Genomic DNA, 19,596 nt, shown 5'->3' with positions numbered 1-19,596 from the left:
AGAGTGGGCGATGGCAATGGTCGCCTGGAGATCGCTAGTGAAATCCCCCTTGGGAAACTGTTTCTTGCTAGGCCTTCTAGAATCCCCAACTCGCATCGCGCCCACCCCTTTTTCCCCCACCCTGAATGAGGCTCAGCGGTTGCAACCTTGACTGAGATGCGATCGAAAGGTGGCTGGCACACAACCACAGGATTGGTGGAAGCAACAATAAGCATCAAGAATGCGACGGCCCTTTGCCTCGATCCGTTCTAGGCGGTTTCGGGCCTAAACTACCACGACTTTCTTGGAGAACGAGGAGAGGTGCCAGCCGTGCCAGCACATCGCAGAAGGAGGAAAAGGGGCCAGGGTTCGATTTTCATTACTGCATGTCGATGAAACAGGGCATCTGACCCAGACATCGGGTTCATCGTCGACCTGGCAGTTTCTCAGGCAACGCTGGAACTCGTCAGGCTAGCCCAACCCAGCCATCGCTCCAGCGCCCCGACAGGCGGCCCGAGAGAGGCGTGGGCAGACTGATCTTTACCCGCTCGTCCACGTCATTTCGTTGATGGACATATACCACTTCTCGTTGTATTCACAGGATTAACCAAGTAAACTGGGAGTGCTTGCAGTCTGAAGAGATACCCCTAGCATATGTCGATGGCATCTTGCAGACAACAGGTAGTCAAATGTTGGGCGGTATCCTGATCGCGACGGACAAAAGGAAACAACAAAAAAGAAGGTTGAGCTTAGTCCCCCAGATAAGTCTCGAGTGTATCCAGGTGGAGGTTTACCATGCGCCACAACCCCCTCAAACACTTCCCGCCGCCCCTCCCCCATCACCTTCGAACCTCTACCCCCATCATTCGACCCCGGTTTCCTCGCAGGGAGTGCCCTCGCGAAGGTGTCGTCTATCTTGTCGGCGTGCACCCAAGGCGCTTTCAATGGAAGCGAACATATAAAAAATTAAATCGCAAGATGAAGCCCTCCCCGACCCCTACATATGAAAACACCAGATGGCCCAAAAAGACCGGGTATAATAGAGTAAACAAGCGAACCGAAAGGGGAGGGCCCAAAGTGCGGCTGAGTAGTACGAGAACTAGAGTCGATCCATCCAAATCTTCTCGCACGAACCAACGTGGGGAAGGCCGGAAGGAAGCCGGCTCGAATGTTTGGAAAATATTAAAAAGGGTGGGCCATCTCAAGCTCAAAGAGGCATTAAACGTGTCGCCGCGAGCAATGCAACAACTAAAAGGTCATCTCTATGTGCAGGAAGACAAGAGAGGATAACAATGTCGCGCGGGTTGGTGCCGTGGAGCCCTGGCTGTCGTGGGTTTCCATAATAGGCCCGAGGCAGAACTGGCCGCCTTTCCCCAAGGCCACGCTAGACCAGGGTCTCTGAATCGAACGCCGAACTCCGTGGTCGAATGCAAAACGTCGAATGCCAAGCCAAAGAACATGCAGCTTCGTCGTGACTTTCGTTACTTCCGAGGTTCGCCGGCGCTCATCCCGATCCGTGGGTCTGGTGGGCGCTTGAGCCGGTCTCGGTTGAACCGTCTCCTTCGATCGTCTTCCTCCAGTGCTCCGGGATGCAGACGCAGACGAGCGGGAAGGCCTTGATTTCGCCGCTGACAGGGGGTGAAACGTCGCGCACACGACCCGACGTGTTGGACACGCCGCTGTCGCGCTGGGACTGCCGCCTAACCTCCCACTCGTCGGCACGCTCCTCCAACAAGACACCAGTGGCCCAGCCATCGTCCCAGATGCCCACAACCTTGAGCATGTCGCCACGCTCCAGCGCGAACTCGTCCGCGGCACGAGGCTGGTAGGCCCAAAGGACGGCAACTCGGTCCCCGGGGTGGATGTCATCCTGGGAGTAATAATCCTTGAAGAAGGGGAGCTGCTCGGACTGCTGGCTGGCAACACCCGGTGGGGATGACATGCCACTGGTCGGCGACTGCGGATCTCCCTCTGCAAGGACGGAACCGCTCGAGAGGGAGCCGTGCCTCCGGAGGGTCGTCGGGGGCGGCCGAAGGATGCCACCCCTGTGGTCAGATCCGGGGCTATCCCCAACCATAAAGTCATCCGAAGATGACTGGTTGTCCCCTCCTCCTCTGGACCGGCCCATGGCGTATGCTCCCATTGCGCCTGCGCCTGCGCCCATGCCGCCCATGGCCGAACCCCCTCGGCCTCCATGGCGCGAGGGCGAGTCACCCGAGTGGCCCTCGAGGGCGGACATGCGTGCAATCCTTCCGCCGGGCAGCACCTCGTAGCCAGGGCTAGTTGCGGGCTGTGACATGGGCGCCGGGACCCCTTTCCTAGCCGGGGTCGGCTGGTTGAGTATGCTGCCATTCTGACTGCCGCCGCGGCGCCGCCGCCGAAGCAGCACGCAGAGAAAGATCAGGCCGGCAAGGAGGGCAAAGCCCACAACTGTTCCAATGACTATCCCGGCAATGGCACCACCAGAAAGGCCACCGTTTCCGCCCGCAGCGGGTTCTGGCGTCGAGCTGGCGCTGCTGGTCGGGATTGTTGTCGGGAACGACATGGTCGGGATCGACGGGAGAACGACGCCGGCGCATCGCTTCTTGATATCGGACGAGTAGCAGCAGGTGTCGGTCGAGTTAATGCCGCCCGATGCACAGTACGAGCAAAGCCCAACAGTGCTGCCCGAGTAACCACAGTTCTGGGGCTCGTTGGCGATGCCTTGGATGCAAGCGTTGCTCGACAAGGCGTTGGCAGGCAGAGCGCAGTTCGTAAAATCAGCTCTTATCTGCCTCTGCGCATTACTGCTGGGGTTTTGGCAGAGATTCGTGTTGGCCGTGACGTAGGCCTCGCTCTGGGCAAATTGTGCCTGTATACTACTGTCAGCCAAACGCGCCATCGCGATCAGGGGTCAGGGTAGACTAACGCAAGTCTCGGCACAAACAGGACGAGAGTTCTCTGGTGAGAGACTGCAGCGATCGATCGAGTTCTGGACGATCGCATTGCAGATGACGGTAGTGGTGAACCGCGCATAGTGATCTGTTGTGTTTGTGAGAGAGATTCCTCCGCACCCAAGCAGGGTTTGATACCTAGAAGAGGGTCAGTAACGACGCGACCAACGGGACCAAGGGCAACCATGTCGCCTTTAGAGCGCACGAAGGGCTTACTTTTCTTGGACGTAGCTGGTGCGTACGTATGACTGCAGTTGGGTGTCGAAAGACGAGGTGCTGTCGACAAATCTCAAAAAAGAACTGCGACAAACCCAGTTAGACATGGTGCTCTCCTGGCTCTGGTATTTCGGCGCGGCCGTGACTGCCACTGTGAGACTTGATAGTTTGACTCACAAAAGACCAACGAGAAAATCATCGTTGGATATGGAAGCAGACTGGAAAGCCGGACAGGCAGTCGAACCACGGAGCGAAATGCACGCGGCCATGGCAACCGGGGCAGAAGAGAGAAGTGATGAGACAAGAATTGCGCTTGTGCTAGGGGCGCCACCAGCTCTCCTGCCCCTTATGCGTCCTCGACTAGATCCCATAGCGAATGGCTGGTCCGGTAGGTCGGCGTAGAGTTTCTCGGCTTGTTCGGGTGGTCTTCGGTCGGGCGTGGCCGCTATGGAGTGGCCAATCGCTGTTGTATTACTGCAGCGAACGGGTCTCGATGTTCATCCTTCTCTAACGTCGCATATTCTTGCCGGGCGTTGTGCGACGGGCGGACAGCCGGTAGCCGTGTCGGACGCGGGCGTCGCAGCGCAGGAATTAAAACGGGGCTGTCGCAAGTGACTTGTCGCCGTCAAACTGCTGAATTCAAATACCCAAAAAAGGCCCAAGATGCCTAGGTGGCCGTCAAAGTCTGGGGCCTTGGTGCCCAAAACCACGCGAAAAAGTGTCGGCCAGACGTGAAGGCTTGGGTAGCCGGTGGTCGAGGTCGAGGTCGGTGGTCGGGCCGCAGCAATGGAAATTCGAGTGGCAGGTCTGGGTGCGATATAATCGCAAACGACTGGCAACAGTTGGAGCAGGCGCGATGGGGCGGCCGCAGGAAGGCGCAGCTTTCGATGTCCCGATTGGCGGCGCGGTAGCCTTGGCGAAGGGCCCGTCTGCGTGTCGCACAGGAGGGGGAGTGTCGGTCGGTATGCACGCAGGCCGCTGGACGCAAGCTAGGTAGAGGAGGGTGGTGAATCGACGGGCCGCCTTGGGAGCGACTGGCAGGACTGCGGGTCAATGCGATAATACAAGGCAGACAGAGCACACCTCAAGCGGGAGACGAGACGAAATGCTGGCCGAGAGACGGAAATGACTGGCGGTTGTGGTGTATGGATGGTGTGAGGCGTGTGTATGTGCTGTGTGAGATTGGGTGTGGGAACGAGCGAGCGTCTATTCGGGGGAATAAAAAAAGGTATGGACAAAAATTAAGACACAAGAAGCAGAAGTGTGGATGGGGGCCGAAAAGGGAATCAAATGAGAGGACAACGGGACGATGCCGTAACCGTGAATCCAACGAGAACCGTCGGATCTTGGGATAACCTACTTTGCCTGACCCGTCAAGGAAGGAGACGACTGGTGAGGCTGTTCACTCGACCACTGCGCAGAGAGAAGAAGGGGAGAGAAGCACGGGAGTCGAAGTCCAGGAACGATGGCAGCCAGAAAGAGAGCAACATGAAAGCCAGGCACAGTGAACGGTCAATGCTCACCCAAGCGAAAACAGAAAACAGACAAGTGGTCACCTAGTGAGTGTGGGCCGCTTTGGTGGCGGCTGGGGGCTTCAGGGCGACGTGCTCTGCACCCCCGGCCGCCTTTGGGACCCTGGGCTGCGCGTTTTGCGTCGACTTCAGTCCCGACCAAGAACAACGGCGAGGATAGCCCCGATTCGAACTTGCAGGGGTCCGGCCTGGGCGCAGAAGCAGCCGCGCAGGGGGGGCCCCAACCCACTCCGAGCAATAACACAATTTTAAACATGGCAAGGGTCCAGCCCTCCTGTCGGCTAGTTTTGGTAGCAGTTGGAGGTTGTTACAGAGTTGGACTGCTGGCTTCTTCAGCTCAACTCCTCCCCCATGCCGCCAAACGCGACCTGGGGGGGCGCGGCGCAGGCTCGCAGTACTTGCACCAGCTTCCTCATCGGCTGTTGGCCGTTGACACGCTCAAACGCACACTACGCCGAGCCAGGCACGGGCGAGCTTCTTATCAAAACAAGACAAAAAAGCACTGCTCGCTCGTGTTTTTGTATACTAGCCAGTGCGGGCTGGTGGCTTGGGCGCACGCAGATGGGGAGCCCTTGTGCTCGCGATTCGGGGAATTTTTGCCCATTGGCCGAGTCTGGAACGTGAAAGCTGTGCGAATTGGCGGGCCGCGGAAGAGAGTCGGCGCCCCGACGCGACCTGAATCTATGTTTCATCTCACCCTCCCTCCATGGCAACAAAGACGGTTGGAGCTTCCATTTAGCCAGCTCGACGGCGCTGCCATTGATCGCCCTTGCATGTGCAAGCTCCTGCCGGGTCTTGGCAACAAGCCACTTCATGTGAAGTTGCGCAGTGGCAACCCGCTTCCTGTTTGTTGTTGTGCATTTCATCACCGCTGCAATGCAGCATAACAATTCACAGTACACAACTCAACCCATCATCACTTCATTTATGAAGAGTCACATCAGAGCAAACCCAAGGAAGTGGGGCAGATTACAGAGCACGCAATCAAGGCCTCTGCGCGGCAACGGCTCCACAATTAGCGGTGGTGGCAGCGCTAGCCTCGTGCTCATTGAAATTAGACTGAGAATCCGACGATAAAAACAAAAGCAAAACCGGCGGTCCTCACCTTGCTTTTTATTTTTCTTGTTCCACCGGCATTCGAAAGAACAACAAACATGACAGAAAACGGTATGATGGTCACTGGCCTTTCATATGACACGGCCACATGCACGTGGTGGGCAACCCGCCGACTTGGCTCGCACTGGTAGCTACCGAGCCCACAGCGAGCCGAGGCTCTTGTGATTTAGCACGTCTAGTTCAGTGAGCAATTCCAAAAAAGCGCTATCAAGCTCCGGCATATTTCACTTCAATGTCTCGATACTTGCATGTCACCATGTCTAGCTGGAAGGCGATTCAGGGCACATGGCATTGGCGGGCTTCAGGCTGCACATGGAAATGAGACTGCACGATATCATTTAAACCGGCCGGGCCAGCGACAAAACCGACCAGGCCAGCAGGAAGCGCAGCAGGCTTCAGACGTGATCCGCAGCGAGGGAGGGATGATTGGGTGCTGATGGAGGGGGGCCTGTCCTTGTCAGTCGAGTGCAATTTGCGGTTCGATCATGGATGTCAGATGCGCGACAGCTCCTCGCCCTCCCCTCTGCTGCAGCCGCCAGCGTCGCGCGGCTGCAGGAGAAATCAAATGCTCGGCGCCTCGGCTACTGTGTACGTTACGTGACGTTCATACCTGGCAAAAGGTGTCTCGCCGTCGGGGGCCGTCGCCATGCGCGGGGGATTTCCCCGAACAAGCTTGTCGCAAGGCTGCAGCCCAGGAGGAGATGGCGAACCACCACCAATACCACGGAACCCTGCCGCCAATCAGCTGGTTGGGACGAAACACCCTGGCAGTCAAGCACGATCCCAACTTTTGTTCAAAAACCTTGACCCGTTTTCTTATCGCGCTTCTTGCGCGGCAAGTAAGCCCATGTTACTTCGCGCTCCTTGGGGTTCTATTCCTAGCGATTACGTTGCGTTGCGTTGCGCTGTCGTGAGGAGTAGACCACTTTCCGTCCAATGACGAGCCAATCCGCCATCTCCCTCTGCTCCAAGCACGCTCGGGAGCATGGGCCATCCGAATGGCTCTGTTAAGCGCCCGGAAGCGACACGCCACATACCGAAGCCCGGTGCAGGAGCTGCCCGGTCCAGGCGTTTACCGTACCGTGTCCTAAATATGGACGAGGGGGCTTCCTCGGCATCCACGGAGTCCCGGACGGTTCCTGGCGGCCCCCAGGTTATTCTAGGACGCATGTGTTCGTTCTGCGACCACCGCTTCGAATAGCAACAACACACCACATAACCCTTAGCTACAAATTGTCTGTCACGAGGTGCATCACGTCCGGACAAGCGGGCGGATTTCCAAAAACAGCACTATCGCCCGCTTTTACCATCAAGACTCTTGCCATGTAAAACGAGGTGTCCGGACTGAAACCCGGGGTAGCGAAACACATCCCCATTGGCCCTTTGAATATTGTCCAGGCCATGCGGGGAGAAAGACAGACATCCTTGTGTCAGATCCGGGGTTGGTTACATATCTACACTACACCTGTCTGCCATCGAGAGATTGACGTGTCTCGAATTGTGGAATTACAGTTCCAAGTGAGAGAAGCGAGAGCAGCCGCTTGCATGTCGATTTATAGCAGGCATCTTGAGATATCTCTGTGGAGACTGAGGTCGTACCTATCCCGGACCGTGACAGATACGGACAATCAAAATGCAGTTGCGTCGGCAGAGCCTCTAACCTGACCAATATGACCACCAAGTTTGGGAGAAGGCGTGCTGTCACGGTGACTGGCTTGCCGCTAGAAGGACAAGCGACTCCTCGGATAGTGTCAGGTCGGGCACTCGGCCCTTGCAAGCACCGATAGCTAGCTCAGGCCCAGCATATTGGCTGCAGTCTTGTCCTGCTCGCACACCAGAGATCTGCAAATCAAGATACAAAAGCAGGCGCCGAGCAGGCGCCACAGGGCCTCTTTGCTCTCATGTGAAATATTGGGCGCTTCGGCCTTCGGTTCGTCATCGGTGAGAAGCACGTCTCCGATAGGCTCGGTCGGCCCCTGCGCGCGCCGCGTATGCTTGGCAGCTGGAGGAAAAAGGGAAGAAGGACAAAAAAAAAGCGAGGACGGATACGAGGAAATTGAGATGCCGTTGCTCTCACCGTCTCGTCTCAAACCGCACCTCTCGACTTGTTGAGGCCGAGGGAGCGAGAGAGACCGCGAGGGTCGACAGTAAGGAAGCAGATACCTGATAGACAGACACATGAGCCCAATAAAGTGTTTCCGCTTCTAAAACCACTTTTCAACTGCTTGAAAGAAGCGGTCTAGGAGGTACTTAGATATCTGGGTAGGTGGCCTGCCTGCGAATGCAGATTGGCGACACGCAAGGCCGATGTCCCCAGTCCAAGCCCAACTGCCCTGTCCGTTCGCCGGCACTGCCATTGTCATCTCATCACCACCCGAAAGAATTCAGATACCAAAAATCAAAGAGCCCTGTCTATCTCGCTTACGTACCCAACTTACGTGGGCTGCTCTTCAATCCTGCAGATCGATCAACTCCGGGATCCGGCCCAGGGCCATTGCCGTAAGGTTCCCTACCTTCCCTCTTCCCCTTTCGGCTGAGCCTACCTTGATCTCTTCCACATATAGCCACAGTTTAGGGTTTTGCCCAAAGCAGGGAGAACTGCCAAGCGCGCGCTGTCTCACAAGGACTCGCTCTTGGGGATCCGACCCGTTGCTGTTGTCGTTGCTGGTGGAGGAGGTGTGTGTCGAGCCCCGAGGAGAGCCTCTCACACACGAGGAGATATAGAACTCTACATACACCACTACGCTGTCAAGATGGATCCTCCCCTCAGAGACGACGAAGGCCAGCCGGTTAGTTGTCCTGCTCCCTACCTCCTCCACGCGGGGGGATACTGCTAATTCGCGACCCGTGGAAAACAGATGCCGCCCCCGGGACCGCCATACCTCCCACTGGTGGCGACGCCGGGCGGGCGGGTGACCATGGCGGTCGACACGCCCATCTGCGCGGTCCTCATCGGCCTCTTCCTCGTGGCCGGGGCGTCCCACCTCGTCATGTTCGCGCGCAACAGGTCCCGCGGCCACAAGTTCGTCTTCTCGGCCCTCCTCCTCGCCTTCTGCCTGGCCCGCACCGCCGCGCTCTCGACCCGGATCGCGTCGGCCGCGCGGCCGGCTGACTCGCGCATCGGCGTCGCCGCCACGGTTCTGCTCGCCGCGGGCGTGCTGCTGCTCTACCTTGTCAACCTGCTCCTGGCCCAGCGCCTCGTGCGCGCCCGCAGGCCCGACCTCGGCTGGCGGCCGGCCGTAACGTGGGCCTTCCGCCTCGTCTTCGTCGGTGTTGGCGCTACGCTCGTCATGGTCGTCGCCGCCACCGTCCACTCCTTCTTCACCCCGGACCCGGCCGCCCGCGCCGCCGACCGCGTCGTCCAGCTCGTCGCCTCCACCGCCCTCGCCGTGCTCGCCTTGGCGCCCGCCCCGATCGTCGCCGCTGCGGCCTTGTCCGCTCGCCGACCGAAGGGTGGCAGGCCGGCCCCCGAGCGCTTCGGCCAGGGCTCGGCTAGGACCCAGGCCGCGCTCGTCATTGGCACGTCGCTGCTGCTGGCCCTGGGCGCCGGGTTCCGCACGGGCGTCGCCTTCGACCTGCGGCCGCTCAGCCAGCCGGCCTGGTTCCACGGCCGCGGGCCCTTTTACGCCTTCAACTACGGCATCGAGCTCGTCGTCGTCGTGACGTACGCCGTCTTCCGCTTCGACCGGCGCTTCCACGTGCCCGACGGTAGCGCCGGGCCCGGGGACTACTCGCGGGCCGTGCTGAGGCACGGGAGCGCAGACGGAGAAAATGGGCCCGCGGTGGCGGCCCTGGAGGCGGCGGGCAGGAGCATCGGGAGCGGCGACAAGCAGCGGCCGGCCGAGATGGAGGACAAGCAGCGGCGGGAGCAGCAGCAGGCGCTCGAGGGGCTCTTCGAGCTGCAGGGGGACGCCCTGACCATGGCCGACAGCGCCAGGGGCACCAGGCCGCCGACGGCCCGCGACCGCGAAAAGGAGGTACGTGGCTCTTTTATCGAGGCCCTCACCGGACCCAACTTCCCCGAGACGCCGAGGACGACGACGACGGACAAGGCCACCGCCACGACCCCCGGCGGCGGGTCCAGCGGGTCCGACGGGGAGGGCATCGTGGCGGCAGCTGTGGCGGCGGCGGCGGCCCTGGCGGCGGCTGATGCGGACGCGGCCGTCGTCGCCAGGCGCTCCGTCGTGGTCGCCGCCGCCACCGCGGCCATAGCCCCGCGCGACGAGTACGACGTCCCCGCCGGCGCCGGCGCCGGCGACAGCGACGAAGACGGCGAGGGCGAGGGGCGGGAGCACCCGTCCCCCCTGCTCTTCCGCGCGCCGACGACCTACAGCGACGGCCCCGCCTCGTCGGCCCTTTCCCCGCCGACCCCGTCGTCGGCCGGATACGTGACCCCGCCCGAGCCCGGAACCGCTACTAACGACTCTCGACGATGCTCGTTCCCGCCCGCCGCACAGTGGGAAGAGCGCGCCAGGGATGAGCTGGAAAGGAGGGCGAGCCAGGACCCGAGGCGGCGCTCGATGATGTAGGGCTGTTTTGTTTGCCGAGATGTAGTGGTCTTTTCAGAGGCTGTTGGCGTGGTAATATTGATTGAGGTCGGGAGATAAAGGGGAAGAGATGCGGAGGGGAAGTGGCATGTGAATTTCATTCTCGTGCTGCTGGGTGAACCGGTGTTTGTAATGAGGGGAGTTCGGTGTGATAAAGCATTATACATTTTTGCTACTGTGCCTCGAACCTGGCATTCATGGGCCCTGTCCGGGACAGGTAAAAAATACTGCGGCTTGAAGCCATAATCTGGCGTACATGACTGCTACCCTTATGTATCTGGTATTTGCTAGTGTTAACTGGGCACGTTGCCGAAAGTCATAACTGTGTTCTGTGGACTGCTGACGGGGGGTGGTTGTAGAAGAACTAGCGCAAATATTAGGGATAAGGGGGAAATTCAGATGGAGGGAGGAAGGGGATGGAGATTCAGAAGGCATAAAGATAATATGGATGGACCACAAGACCTCTCAGTAAAGGAAACTTACCCGATATGCTTGGGTAATGGCCCGCCGAATTTTGGTTGGGCATCGTGAAAGGTTGGCCTCAATTCTTGATCACCCTCTTGGGCATCCAGACACCCATTCCTTTTGGTGAGGCTGGAGATGAACGATGGATCGACACCCCCACTGCCATTCCTGGATGCGGGCGTCCCAACCCTCTCCGCACCTTTTGTAACGACGTGCCGCCTGCATCATCATGATGACCGTCTTGGCGTGCCCTGCAGAAAGCCCAACCCCAATTAGCATGCACTCACAGCCGACGCATTTATGATGCTGATATTTGAGAGGCTGGCGAGGTGCCGGAGCAAAAGATGGCTGCGAGCGGCGGCACGATGATCTCACGACTCCGAAGATCGCTTAGGAGTTGATGAACTTGCCATGGCCCTCTAGATCAGGCGCCCCTGACTTGCTGGAGTCGGTATTCAGGTGCCCAGGCAAGAGGCTCAGGGATATCAAGGTTATATAAATGCAGCATCGGCTGAAAACAGGCGCGATACTCGCGTTTCTGGGAGCCGCACAAGTGAAGCCAAGCACAACGGGTGGCACAACCATATCGCAACACCCATTCTAGCCAAGGCAATGTCCCCCATCTCGCCGAGAATAGCAACGGCGCCTCTGCTGCGCCGCCAGGTCGTCACCACGGCGCCGGACGACCGCCAGGGCCTCGACCCGGGCGCTATAGCCGGCATCGTCATCGGGTCCATCGTCGGCGTTCTGCTCGTCATGTTAGTAGCTGTCCTCGGCCCTCACCCGCCCAGAAACACTCAACAGCAAGACCCAGAAACCCCGGTCACACCCTGTCACCCCCTGATCCCGTCCTCTAACGTTATCCCCGTCGCGTACCCGCACAGCTGGATCGTCCGTTCCTGCGCCGCCAACAGGCTGGGCTCTCCGCCCCAGCAGCGCGTCGGCCGCAGCGGCAGTCGGCCCCGGTCCCGGTCCAGGCATTCCTCTTACTCGGTGTACCCGGAGGACGACTACCACCACCGCCACCACCAACATCATCGGCGTCACCACGACGGACACAGACACCATAGCCATAGCGCCGGACCCCGGCACCACAGCAGGCGTCGGTCGTCGTCTGGCTGGCCCGTCATGGTCGAGACAAGAGCTCCGGCGCCGGTTTATGTGTACGAAACCCGGAGGAGCCGATCCCCAAGCGGTCATCATTGAAGGCCGAGGACTTGAAGCGGCGTCCGAGTCCAACGTCTGGTACGCGGTCCCGTTATGGGTGAAACCTAGTCTTGTATTTCTTGTCACCTTTTTTTCGTCTCAGGGTGTGAGGATGCTTGAACTTTACGCACACAGCACATATGGAGGAAATGTCATTGAAATCAACGGATATACTTCTATATAACCCATTCCGAATGCATGGGCAGTCCAAAGACGTAACCGCACGAGAATTGTACCCAAACCAATATCGTTACACCCAACACAACTACAGCCTCATCTACTCGTCAGCTCTACCCCTTCCTCGTGCCCGACATCTTCGGTGCCATCCAGGATCTGTCCACTGCCTTCATGGTCACGGTCGTCCCCGACCCTGTCGCCCTGTCCCCTTGCGCACCGAGGCTCGTCGAAGCTCCCACTTAGCCGGATGCGCCCTCCAGAAGCGAGCGATACCTTGTCGCCCACCCACCATACCGCACCCCTGAGGAGGAACCAGAGGCGTTCCTGTTTGTCGTCGCCACGAGAGTTGCTACTGACGTGGCCGCTCTCGGCCGCCTCGGCCTTGAACTGGTACTTGAGGCAGTCCTTGACTGTGACGAGGCCCAACAGCTGGCCGCGGTACTCGATCAGGATTACCCGCGGGCCGATCTTACGGAAGAGTTCCATGACCGTCTCCAGTGGCAAACGCGGGTGCACTGTCACCGGTGTCGAGTCGACATACCTTGAAAAGTTAACCGAGCTGCTGGGGTCACCACCGCCGACACTAGCACCCAGGCCGTCTAAGGGGACGTCGCCGAGTGCCATGGTGGGCGTTATCGGCGTCGCCGAGGCGCGCCTTGTAGGCGGCAAAAATGTACACCTGGCTGAAGGCCTGACATGGTTTTCGCGCTTGAACCTGTCAACCGCATATCGCAGCTCCGTTCGCCCAATGAACCCGACGAGGATGCGTCCAGGGCGAGAGCCTTCCTGGCCAGCGCCGGTGCCGATACCGTCGGCCAGCGTGTCGGCTATGCTGGCGCTGTCGTCGCCCCTGACATCGTCATCAACGACCGGGAAGCCCTGGTAGTTGTCCTTGTCGAGAAGGCGTTCGACCGCCTCCATGGTCATGCCTGACACGGGAATAGCGTCCACGTCGGGCGTCATGACAGCCGAAACGGGTACCCCGAAGTTGTGTTCCTCCTTGCTGTCTAGGAAAGGAAAGCCGCTGAACCAGATCATGCGGTCCGCGATGCCGCCCTTGCCACACACCTCGCTGACCGCCTTTGTGATGCCGACCACGATCATGGTCGGGAGGATGTAGTTGAGCGCACCCGTGAGCTCGAACATGATGACCACGACCGATACGGTGATGTGCATGATGCCGCTCAGAGCCGCCGCAGCACCCAGAAACGCGTACGTCCCGGGGGTTATGCACGGCACATCTGGCTGGCATGACGAGAAAAAGACACTGCCCGGGTACGCCTCCTGAAGCGCCTGCACCACGGTTCCCACCGCTCGGCCAAAAGACGCGCCGATGGCCATGGACGGCACAAAGATGCCTGCGGGCACCTTGCATCCGTACGAGATGATGACGAAGAAAACTCGCAGCACTGTCGCGATGATCAAGGACATGATGTTCCAACCCCGGTTCTTGGGCTCGCATAGGCCGTGATAGTCCTCGGCGCCTTCGCACTCAAGGAACAGAATCTCCATGCTCTCCGTCATCTCTATGCGGAGGAAGGCGTTGGGGTAGCATATGATGGCCGTGGCCGTGGCCAAAAGCGTCGCCTCAAGAACGGCGTGCTGGGTCAGGTACTTTTTGCGGAATGCCTGCACGCGCAGATTCCACTTGATGACAAAGGCGCCGTAGAGGCCGCCGAAGATACCGATGATGGCGAAGAAGGCAACCTCGAAAAAGTGCCACGAGCGATCATAATGGACCTGGAACATGACCAGCTGGCCGGTGCGGAACGGGTTCATGGCGGCTAGCACAGCCGTGGCGACGAGGGCGCAAAAATAACTTCTCCACAGCGTCTTGAGCGGGAAATAGCTCGACATCTCTTCGAGCGAGAATAGGACGCCGCCGATGGGGCTTCCAAAGGCAACGGCCACACCGGCGGCGGCGCAGGCGCTGAGGATTTCGCGCGTCTTGGATGCATTGCGGCGGTACTTGTCGAACATGCGCGATATGACGTTGCCTGTACAGACGGCGTAGTGCACGCTTGGCCCCTCCTTGCCCACCGACAGGCCAGACCCGATGGCGAGCGGCAGGCAAATCGACTTGATAAGCAGCGTCCAGAAGCCAAGGAACCCCTTCATCACAAACCCCGCGATGATGCATTTGATCTCCGATATACCAGAGCCGGCCGCATAAGGGGCAAAAGCCTTGACGAGCGTTGCCGCGATGAACGCGAACAGGGTCTAACGGGGTCAGCGCGCGTAGGTTGATAGTAGGGGGTGCGTCGTGTAGCTTGTAGAGCATTGGAAGCCACGGCGCTTGGAGCCTTACCGCGAAGAGAATGTAGATGATGTAGTTGATGGGCCCGAAGCCAGTCCATGGCTGCCAGTCCGCACACCCTACTCTCCGAAGTCGCAACCCGTCAGCCAAGTGCCCCCCTGAGGTCGCAGCGCCGCGCCCATGGCGAACCCACCGTTGTCCTCTCCCCAGCAGCAAAAGTTCTCGTTCAGGTAGAAGGCTGTCTTGCAGTGGCCCAGCCTGATGTCGGATAGCCACTCGGTGACGATGTTGAGAAAGGCGGCGTTGAGCCCGATGGCGGCGCCAATGATAGTGACGACGATCCAGCCCTGGGCCGCCTCGTACGACTCGGCCGCCCAGCTCCTCCAGCCTACGTAGCTGTTGTCGTAGACGTTGGCTTGCCGCCGCCGCCGCCGCGCGTTCCTGCGAAGCTGCTCGCGCGCCGCATCCTGCACCCAATCTGCGTCCGATGAGGGTTCCAAGGTCAGCCGGGGAATCTGGTGCCGGGCGACACCGGCATGCTATACTCCTGAGTGAGGCCATCGCAGCGCGGGCGCATGATTGTACCTATTGTTGTAAAGTCCTGTAGCGTTTGCATGCATCGTCAGCGTCCAAGTTGCCCAGTTCGTTATACAGGTGCGGCAAGGCAGGGACAGTTCGCACCTCATATCTTTTAATCTCCGCGATCTCCTCCTCGATCTGGTGCTCTGCGGTGACGCCCGGCTCGTCGGAGAGCTCACCCCTCTCAGCGCTGGAGAAGGCGGTCGAGAGGCGGTTGGTGAGATTCGGGCGGCGTGATGGCTGCTGGGAGGAGTAGGAGGATGTTCTGGAGTTCATGATATGCGCCGCGCAAACATGGCGAGCTGCCGACTGCGACCGGTACGAGACGGAGGGCCCAGGCGATGCGCTCCTCAAAGGGGGTGAGACCGCTGTGTCTGCTTTCTGCACTCTCGATTATCAGATGGCCCAATATCTTCCTGGCTTGGGTTCGACGAAGCTCCTGGCCATGTCAATCCAAAGCTGGCAATCCCGAATTCTCCTGCAGCCACTTTGACGATCGACTGACGTGCGCGGTCAGCCGAATGCGGTTACGTAAGGCCTGAGGGCTCCGCTTCTGATCCGACGGGTGCTACACGTCTCTGCTTGGCATAAAGCTTAGTGGGGGAGACGGGGGTTTTTGCGTATTGCACTCAGTCCAGGAATCAACGCAGTCAGATGGAACATGGTGCAAAACCTCTGGGAAAATATAGGCTCCCATAATATTTTGCCATATTTGTAGCATCACTAAAGGCTCCCAAACCTCCAGCCTCTCAAGGCTCCGGCGAGCAGGCGAGCAAGGCGATGTGCAACGTCCTAAGTATCCGGGCATGTACCAGTGCGGGCGGGTAAACAGTGGGTCCAACACCCGCAATAGGTCAAATCGCTAGGTTTGGTATCGCGTCAAGTAACAAAGAGGGAGCTTCGACGCGTGACGGGCCCTGCATTTGACAAGCCCATTCTCACGCCCTGATACCGTTGTTCAAGATCACCCACCTATTTCAATACCACTGTCAATACAACCGCCTGTCGGTTCATTTATCGCTGTGATCAAACACCGACCAAGGAACCGTAGTCCTTGTCCTCCCTCCCCCATGCCTTACAACACAACGGCAATCCCTCCTCGGAGAGAGGCCACTGGCCAGACTCAGCTCCCATGTAAGCTCGTCTTGCGTTTATCAGTATCTGTCATGTGACATCTCTAACTGGGCACTTGTCTTCCAGTGACGAGGGTGAAGAAGATTGTAGCCCTCGACCCGGATATCAATGTGTGCTCCAACAATGCAGCCTTCATCATAACGCTCGCCACAGAGATGTTCATCCAGCACCTTGCGGGCGAGGCCCACAATATGGCCAAGATGGACCGCAAGCCCAGGCGAAACGTTCAGTACAAGGACTTGTGTAAGCCCTCTTGAGCCCAGGCCTGACTTCGAAAGCCTCTGGCTGGCACTCGGTGAAATGCTAACCGCGAGCTCGTGCGTGCCGTCACCGCAGCCAACGCCGTCCAGCACCAGGAGAACCTAGAGTTCCTGCAAGACATGGTGCCCAAGACGCTGCCCTTCAAGCAGATCAGGGAGCAGGCCGCGGCGACCCAGGCCAAGCTCAGGGGCGAGAGGCCCAGCGATGACGGAGAGAACACGGGCGAGGGGGACTCGCAGCTGGCCGCCCCGGCGCCCAACGGCAAGCGCCAAAAGTCCTCCAGTGCCAACGGCAAAGGGGCTGCCCACCGCCAGAGCAATGGCGCATCCGTCAAGGGTGGTGCTGCCGCCGCCTCGCCCTCGTCTTCCGGCGGCGGCGGCGCCAACGGCCACCGTGCCAGCATCCTCTCCGATGACGACCCCAGTACCCAACTGGAACTGGAGATGAGGCAGGCAGGCCGCAAGGGCGGTGGTAACGATGCGGACGACGACGTCGAGATGACTGGTTAGGAACGGATCTGTCTCGCTCCGCATCCAGGTGGTTTTTATCGTAGTTGAACCATGGTTGAGAATTCCACGCCTGGCGCACTTGTAGATGCAACACTGTAAGGGGGCAGCGCTTGTATTCATACCAAGTAACTGGCGGCTACGTCGCCTAGATTGCAACAGCGTTGCCACTCGTGTCTAAAGCTACTCCCGACTAGACATCCAATCGCCTAGAGATACTGTTCCCTGTCAAAGGAGTCGTCCCGACTCTTCCAACTCTTAGCTTCGTTTGTCCACTTCTTTCTTCTTGAGAACACCTTATCCCGGTGTCAAATGGGCTTTCGTTTCGACCATGGAAATCCATACTCCTACATTTCGCGCTGCCCACAAGCGACGGAAGGGACCTCCAAATGAGTGAAAACATTAAGAAAATAAATCATGACAAAGCAACGGAATAACAGTGCACACAGACACGTGTCTTTGGGTATCTGGTTGGTGTTTGTATCCAGTATCTGGGGCAAATTCTTGGGCGATGCACCGCTATTAGTAGTGAGGGTCCGGCGGGTCATTAGGTAGCGGCGAACGAACAGGGGGGAAAGGCGGAGGGGGGAAAGTGATCATCAGCCACCGAGGCGCTCCACGACTCTGAAAACGTTGGCAATCAGAGTCGTTGCCCACGAAACTAGCCCGATTAGTTCAAAGGCAGCGAGGGCGCGTAACAGACCGAAAGTGGTATGAACCCTAGAGTATATCAGCGTCTCGAACGCTAGGCCCGTGCTGGCGGCTTTGAACATGATAAAGAAGAGGTCCATTAGGATGAGCTTCACACGCTCCTTGGCCAGTCGCAGACCCAGGGGTTTGCCCATATGGTCGTCCCAAGTAATGTAGCCAATGTAAGGGATGGCTACCGAGTCGACGGCAATGGCAAATATGGCCTGGCCACGTTCTTCGATGCCACCGTCTGCAGCCCCGGCGCCCCGTCTCGCTTCCTGGACGATGGTGGCAGAGAGGGCCAGGGCAACGATAGAGGTCGAGAGCACGATCAAGCGGGAGAAAAGAGGGCCTAACGGATGGCGGACGGGAATCAACAGGAGGCGTTCGAGGAAAGGTGTGGCGGCGCGGGCGCGAGCCTTAGCCGAAGCCCGCTTGCTGATCCCAACGCCCGCGGCGCCGACGCCGGACCCGCCAGCCGAGGGCAGGCGCACAGGGTCGTTCAGGCCCGGCTGTAGACGGTCGAAAAAGGCATCGTCTACGACCTCGGAACGCTCGTGAGGGCCGCGGTGGTTGCCGCCGTAGTGGGAGGCGGCGATAAAGTCGCGCCAGGACTGCTGCGACTCGAGAGCCCTGTTGGGAACGATGACGGGGTCGGCGGATCGAAGGTGATCCCAGCGGCTGGGGCCCTTGCCGGTGAAGAATTGCTGCAGGTTGCGCGGGCGGCGGTTCTTGAGCGGGGGTTGAAGGCGCTCCTGCGACGAGTCGGCATAACCGTCCACAGGCTGCCCTGGGGCGTCGGCCTGCTGTGGCTTCTTTTGGCTGCCGGCACGGCTGGCACCGCGGTTGTTGGTGCTGCTGCCGCTGCTGTGCGCGGGCCGCTTGGGTTCGGCGGGAAGACTGTTGTGCTGGGGGAGGACCAAAGTGGGCGGGAGTTGCGGCTCGAGAGGGCTCAGGTGCTCCGCCGACTGGACGGCGCCGAGCCTGGGGCTGTACGATTCAATCCATGCTGCGTCGTCGAGTCACGGGCCGTCAGCGGGATGCGCAGCGTCGCAATGAATGGCAGGCTGGAAACTCACGAGGCAGCGTCCTGATCTGCCTGGCCCCGACCATTGTTCGGGCGAGTCGAATTCCTCCTGGAATGGGAGGTGCCGGACGCGGGATGGCTGTCCCTAGGCTTGAGGCGGCGCTGGAATGCGCAGGACGGCAAGCAGAAGCGGCGAAAGAAGGCTGGGTGGATGATTGCGGCCGTCCAGATTCGCCGGGCTACCTAGGTGGCAATACATCCGTCGCTCATTTTGGTTGTTGCACCAGGAGAGGTGGGCGACGATAGGTGGCAGTGGCTGGCGATACACCATAGCCCTCGTTCGACTGGGCGAGAGGTGCAGGAGGGCAAGAGTTTGGGTAAGCGGCGCGAGAAAGCTTGCTGGCTGACCAGCTCTTGATAGCGCGTGCGGCCCTGGCTGGTCCGCCCGCAGTCAATTGGGGTGGTGTAGCTGCGCCCGGCTGGAACCACGAATTGGGCCCCATCCGTGTTGCGCTGGTGGGCCGACCCAAGAGTAAGGCGCGCTTCGTTCGGTGTCACTCGTGAGCGCGCGCATTCCCCACTTTCGCCCGTCTTCTCAGGCCTCGATGTGAGGCATTCCATCAGCGTCCTCACAAAACCAGAGCGATATTCTCGCAATGCACGGAACAATCAATCGCCATTTCCCAGCGATGCCTGCGCTCTTGGACCTCTCGCCTCAGTAAGCTTAAAACCAAGTCGATCAACCTGCCGGCCAGGTTGTCCGTGCCTGCAGCATGCTACCTTGCTGTTTGGTGCCCCTAGTCGCTATGGACAAGATTACCTCTGGCTTGTCTTCGATAGCGAGTACTCGGTGCTCCCCCGAAGCTTGACCACATGGACGCTAAATCAGCACAGCTCCGTAGCTTCGAAACCAATTAGGGGAGCTCGAGCTTCCTTGGGCCTGGTACCTCGCTAACACGCAACCACATCGA

The 19,596-nt window shown here is 59.2% G+C and overlaps 7 protein-coding genes across 7 annotated transcripts; 3 read left to right on the top strand and 4 right to left on the bottom strand.

Moving 5' to 3' along the window:
- Positions 1-525: 525 nt before the first annotated feature.
- Positions 526-4,625, bottom strand: GGTG_03762 (SH3 domain-containing protein). Its single transcript, XM_009221544.1, has 4 exons — positions 3,306-4,625; positions 3,129-3,212; positions 2,888-3,050; positions 526-2,830 (listed from the first exon to the last, which is right to left on the bottom strand). The coding sequence occupies exons 1-4, from the start codon at positions 3,497-3,499 to the stop codon at positions 1,484-1,486; spliced, it is 1,788 nt and encodes a 595-aa protein (XP_009219808.1). The 5' UTR covers positions 3,500-4,625; the 3' UTR covers positions 526-1,483.
- A 1,712-nt stretch (positions 4,626-6,337) lies between these two features.
- Positions 6,338-6,946, bottom strand: GGTG_03761 (hypothetical protein; the record flags this gene model as incomplete). Its single annotated transcript, XM_009221543.1, has 2 exons — positions 6,338-6,507; positions 6,814-6,946. The coding sequence occupies 2 exons, from the start codon at positions 6,944-6,946 to the stop codon at positions 6,338-6,340; spliced, it is 303 nt and encodes a 100-aa protein (XP_009219807.1).
- Positions 6,947-8,694: 1,748 nt separating this feature from the next.
- GGTG_03760 (hypothetical protein) lies at positions 8,695-10,533 on the top strand (the record flags this gene model as incomplete). The annotated part of the gene is made up of 2 exons (XM_009221542.1): positions 8,695-9,753; positions 10,234-10,533. 2 exons carry the CDS (start codon positions 8,695-8,697, stop codon positions 10,303-10,305), a joined length of 1,131 nt encoding a protein of 376 aa, XP_009219806.1. The 3' UTR covers positions 10,306-10,533.
- A 755-nt stretch (positions 10,534-11,288) lies between these two features.
- GGTG_03759 (hypothetical protein) lies at positions 11,289-11,994 on the top strand (the record flags this gene model as incomplete). Its single annotated transcript, XM_009221541.1, has 1 exon — positions 11,289-11,994. Exon 1 carries the CDS (start codon positions 11,401-11,403, stop codon positions 11,992-11,994), a length of 594 nt encoding a protein of 197 aa, XP_009219805.1. The 5' UTR covers positions 11,289-11,400.
- Positions 11,995-12,042: 48 nt separating this feature from the next.
- On the bottom strand, positions 12,043-15,496 carry GGTG_03758 (chloride channel protein 3). The gene is made up of 5 exons (XM_009221540.1): positions 15,110-15,496; positions 15,014-15,029; positions 14,622-14,906; positions 14,480-14,547; positions 12,043-14,391 (listed from the first exon to the last, which is right to left on the bottom strand). Exons 1-5 carry the CDS (start codon positions 15,281-15,283, stop codon positions 12,268-12,270), a joined length of 2,667 nt encoding a protein of 888 aa, XP_009219804.1. The 5' UTR covers positions 15,284-15,496; the 3' UTR covers positions 12,043-12,267.
- A 156-nt stretch (positions 15,497-15,652) lies between these two features.
- On the top strand, positions 15,653-17,182 carry GGTG_03757 (hypothetical protein). The gene is made up of 3 exons (XM_009221539.1): positions 15,653-16,141; positions 16,208-16,384; positions 16,478-17,182. Exons 1-3 carry the CDS (start codon positions 16,078-16,080, stop codon positions 16,909-16,911), a joined length of 675 nt encoding a protein of 224 aa, XP_009219803.1. The 5' UTR covers positions 15,653-16,077; the 3' UTR covers positions 16,912-17,182.
- Positions 16,966-19,095, bottom strand: GGTG_03756 (hypothetical protein). The gene is made up of 2 exons (XM_009221538.1): positions 18,678-19,095; positions 16,966-18,607 (listed from the first exon to the last, which is right to left on the bottom strand). Exons 1-2 carry the CDS (start codon positions 18,709-18,711, stop codon positions 17,508-17,510), a joined length of 1,134 nt encoding a protein of 377 aa, XP_009219802.1. The 5' UTR covers positions 18,712-19,095; the 3' UTR covers positions 16,966-17,507.
- Between the last annotated feature and the right edge of the window lie 501 nt (positions 19,096-19,596).

This window comes from Gaeumannomyces tritici (genome assembly GCF_000145635.1).
Source record: "Gaeumannomyces tritici R3-111a-1 unplaced genomic scaffold supercont2.2, whole genome shotgun sequence".
NCBI classification, from domain to species: domain Eukaryota; kingdom Fungi; phylum Ascomycota; class Sordariomycetes; order Magnaporthales; family Magnaporthaceae; genus Gaeumannomyces; species Gaeumannomyces tritici.
The sequence above is the reverse complement of the archived record's forward strand: the minus strand, read 5'-3'. Positions and strand labels throughout refer to the sequence as shown.

Bases quoted from the DNA above. Each gene is read 5' to 3' on its own strand.
- GGTG_03762 (XM_009221544.1), bottom strand. From the start codon at position 3,499: ATGGGATCTAGTCGAGGACGCATAAGGGGCAGGAGAGCTGGTGGCGCC. The intron at 3,213-3,305 runs GTGAGTCAAACT...GGTTTGTCGCAG, and splicing joins GATTTTCTCGTTGGTCTTTT to TTCTTTTTTGAGATTTGTCG. The intron at 2,831-2,887 runs GTTAGTCTACCC...AGTAGTATACAG, and splicing joins CTGTTTGTGCCGAGACTTGC to GCACAATTTGCCCAGAGCGA.
- GGTG_03756 (XM_009221538.1), bottom strand. From the start codon at position 18,711: ATGGTCGGGGCCAGGCAGATCAGGACGCTGCCTC. The intron at 18,608-18,677 runs GTGAGTTTCCAG...TCGACGACGCAG, and splicing joins GCAGATCAGGACGCTGCCTC to CATGGATTGAATCGTACAGC.
- GGTG_03757 (XM_009221539.1), top strand. From the start codon at position 16,078: ATGCCTTACAACACAACGGCAATCCCTCCTCGGAGAGAGGCCACTGGC. The intron at 16,142-16,207 runs GTAAGCTCGTCT...CTTGTCTTCCAG, and splicing joins TGGCCAGACTCAGCTCCCAT to TGACGAGGGTGAAGAAGATT. The intron at 16,385-16,477 runs GTAAGCCCTCTT...CCGTCACCGCAG, and splicing joins CGTTCAGTACAAGGACTTGT to CCAACGCCGTCCAGCACCAG.
- GGTG_03758 (XM_009221540.1), bottom strand. From the start codon at position 15,283: ATGAACTCCAGAACATCCTCCTACTCCTCCCAGCAGCCATCACGCCGC. The intron at 14,548-14,621 runs GTGGGTTCGCCA...TTCGGAGAGTAG, and splicing joins CTGCTGGGGAGAGGACAACG to GGTGTGCGGACTGGCAGCCA. The intron at 14,392-14,479 runs GTAAGGCTCCAA...TGACCCCGTTAG, and splicing joins TCATCTACATTCTCTTCGCG to ACCCTGTTCGCGTTCATCGC.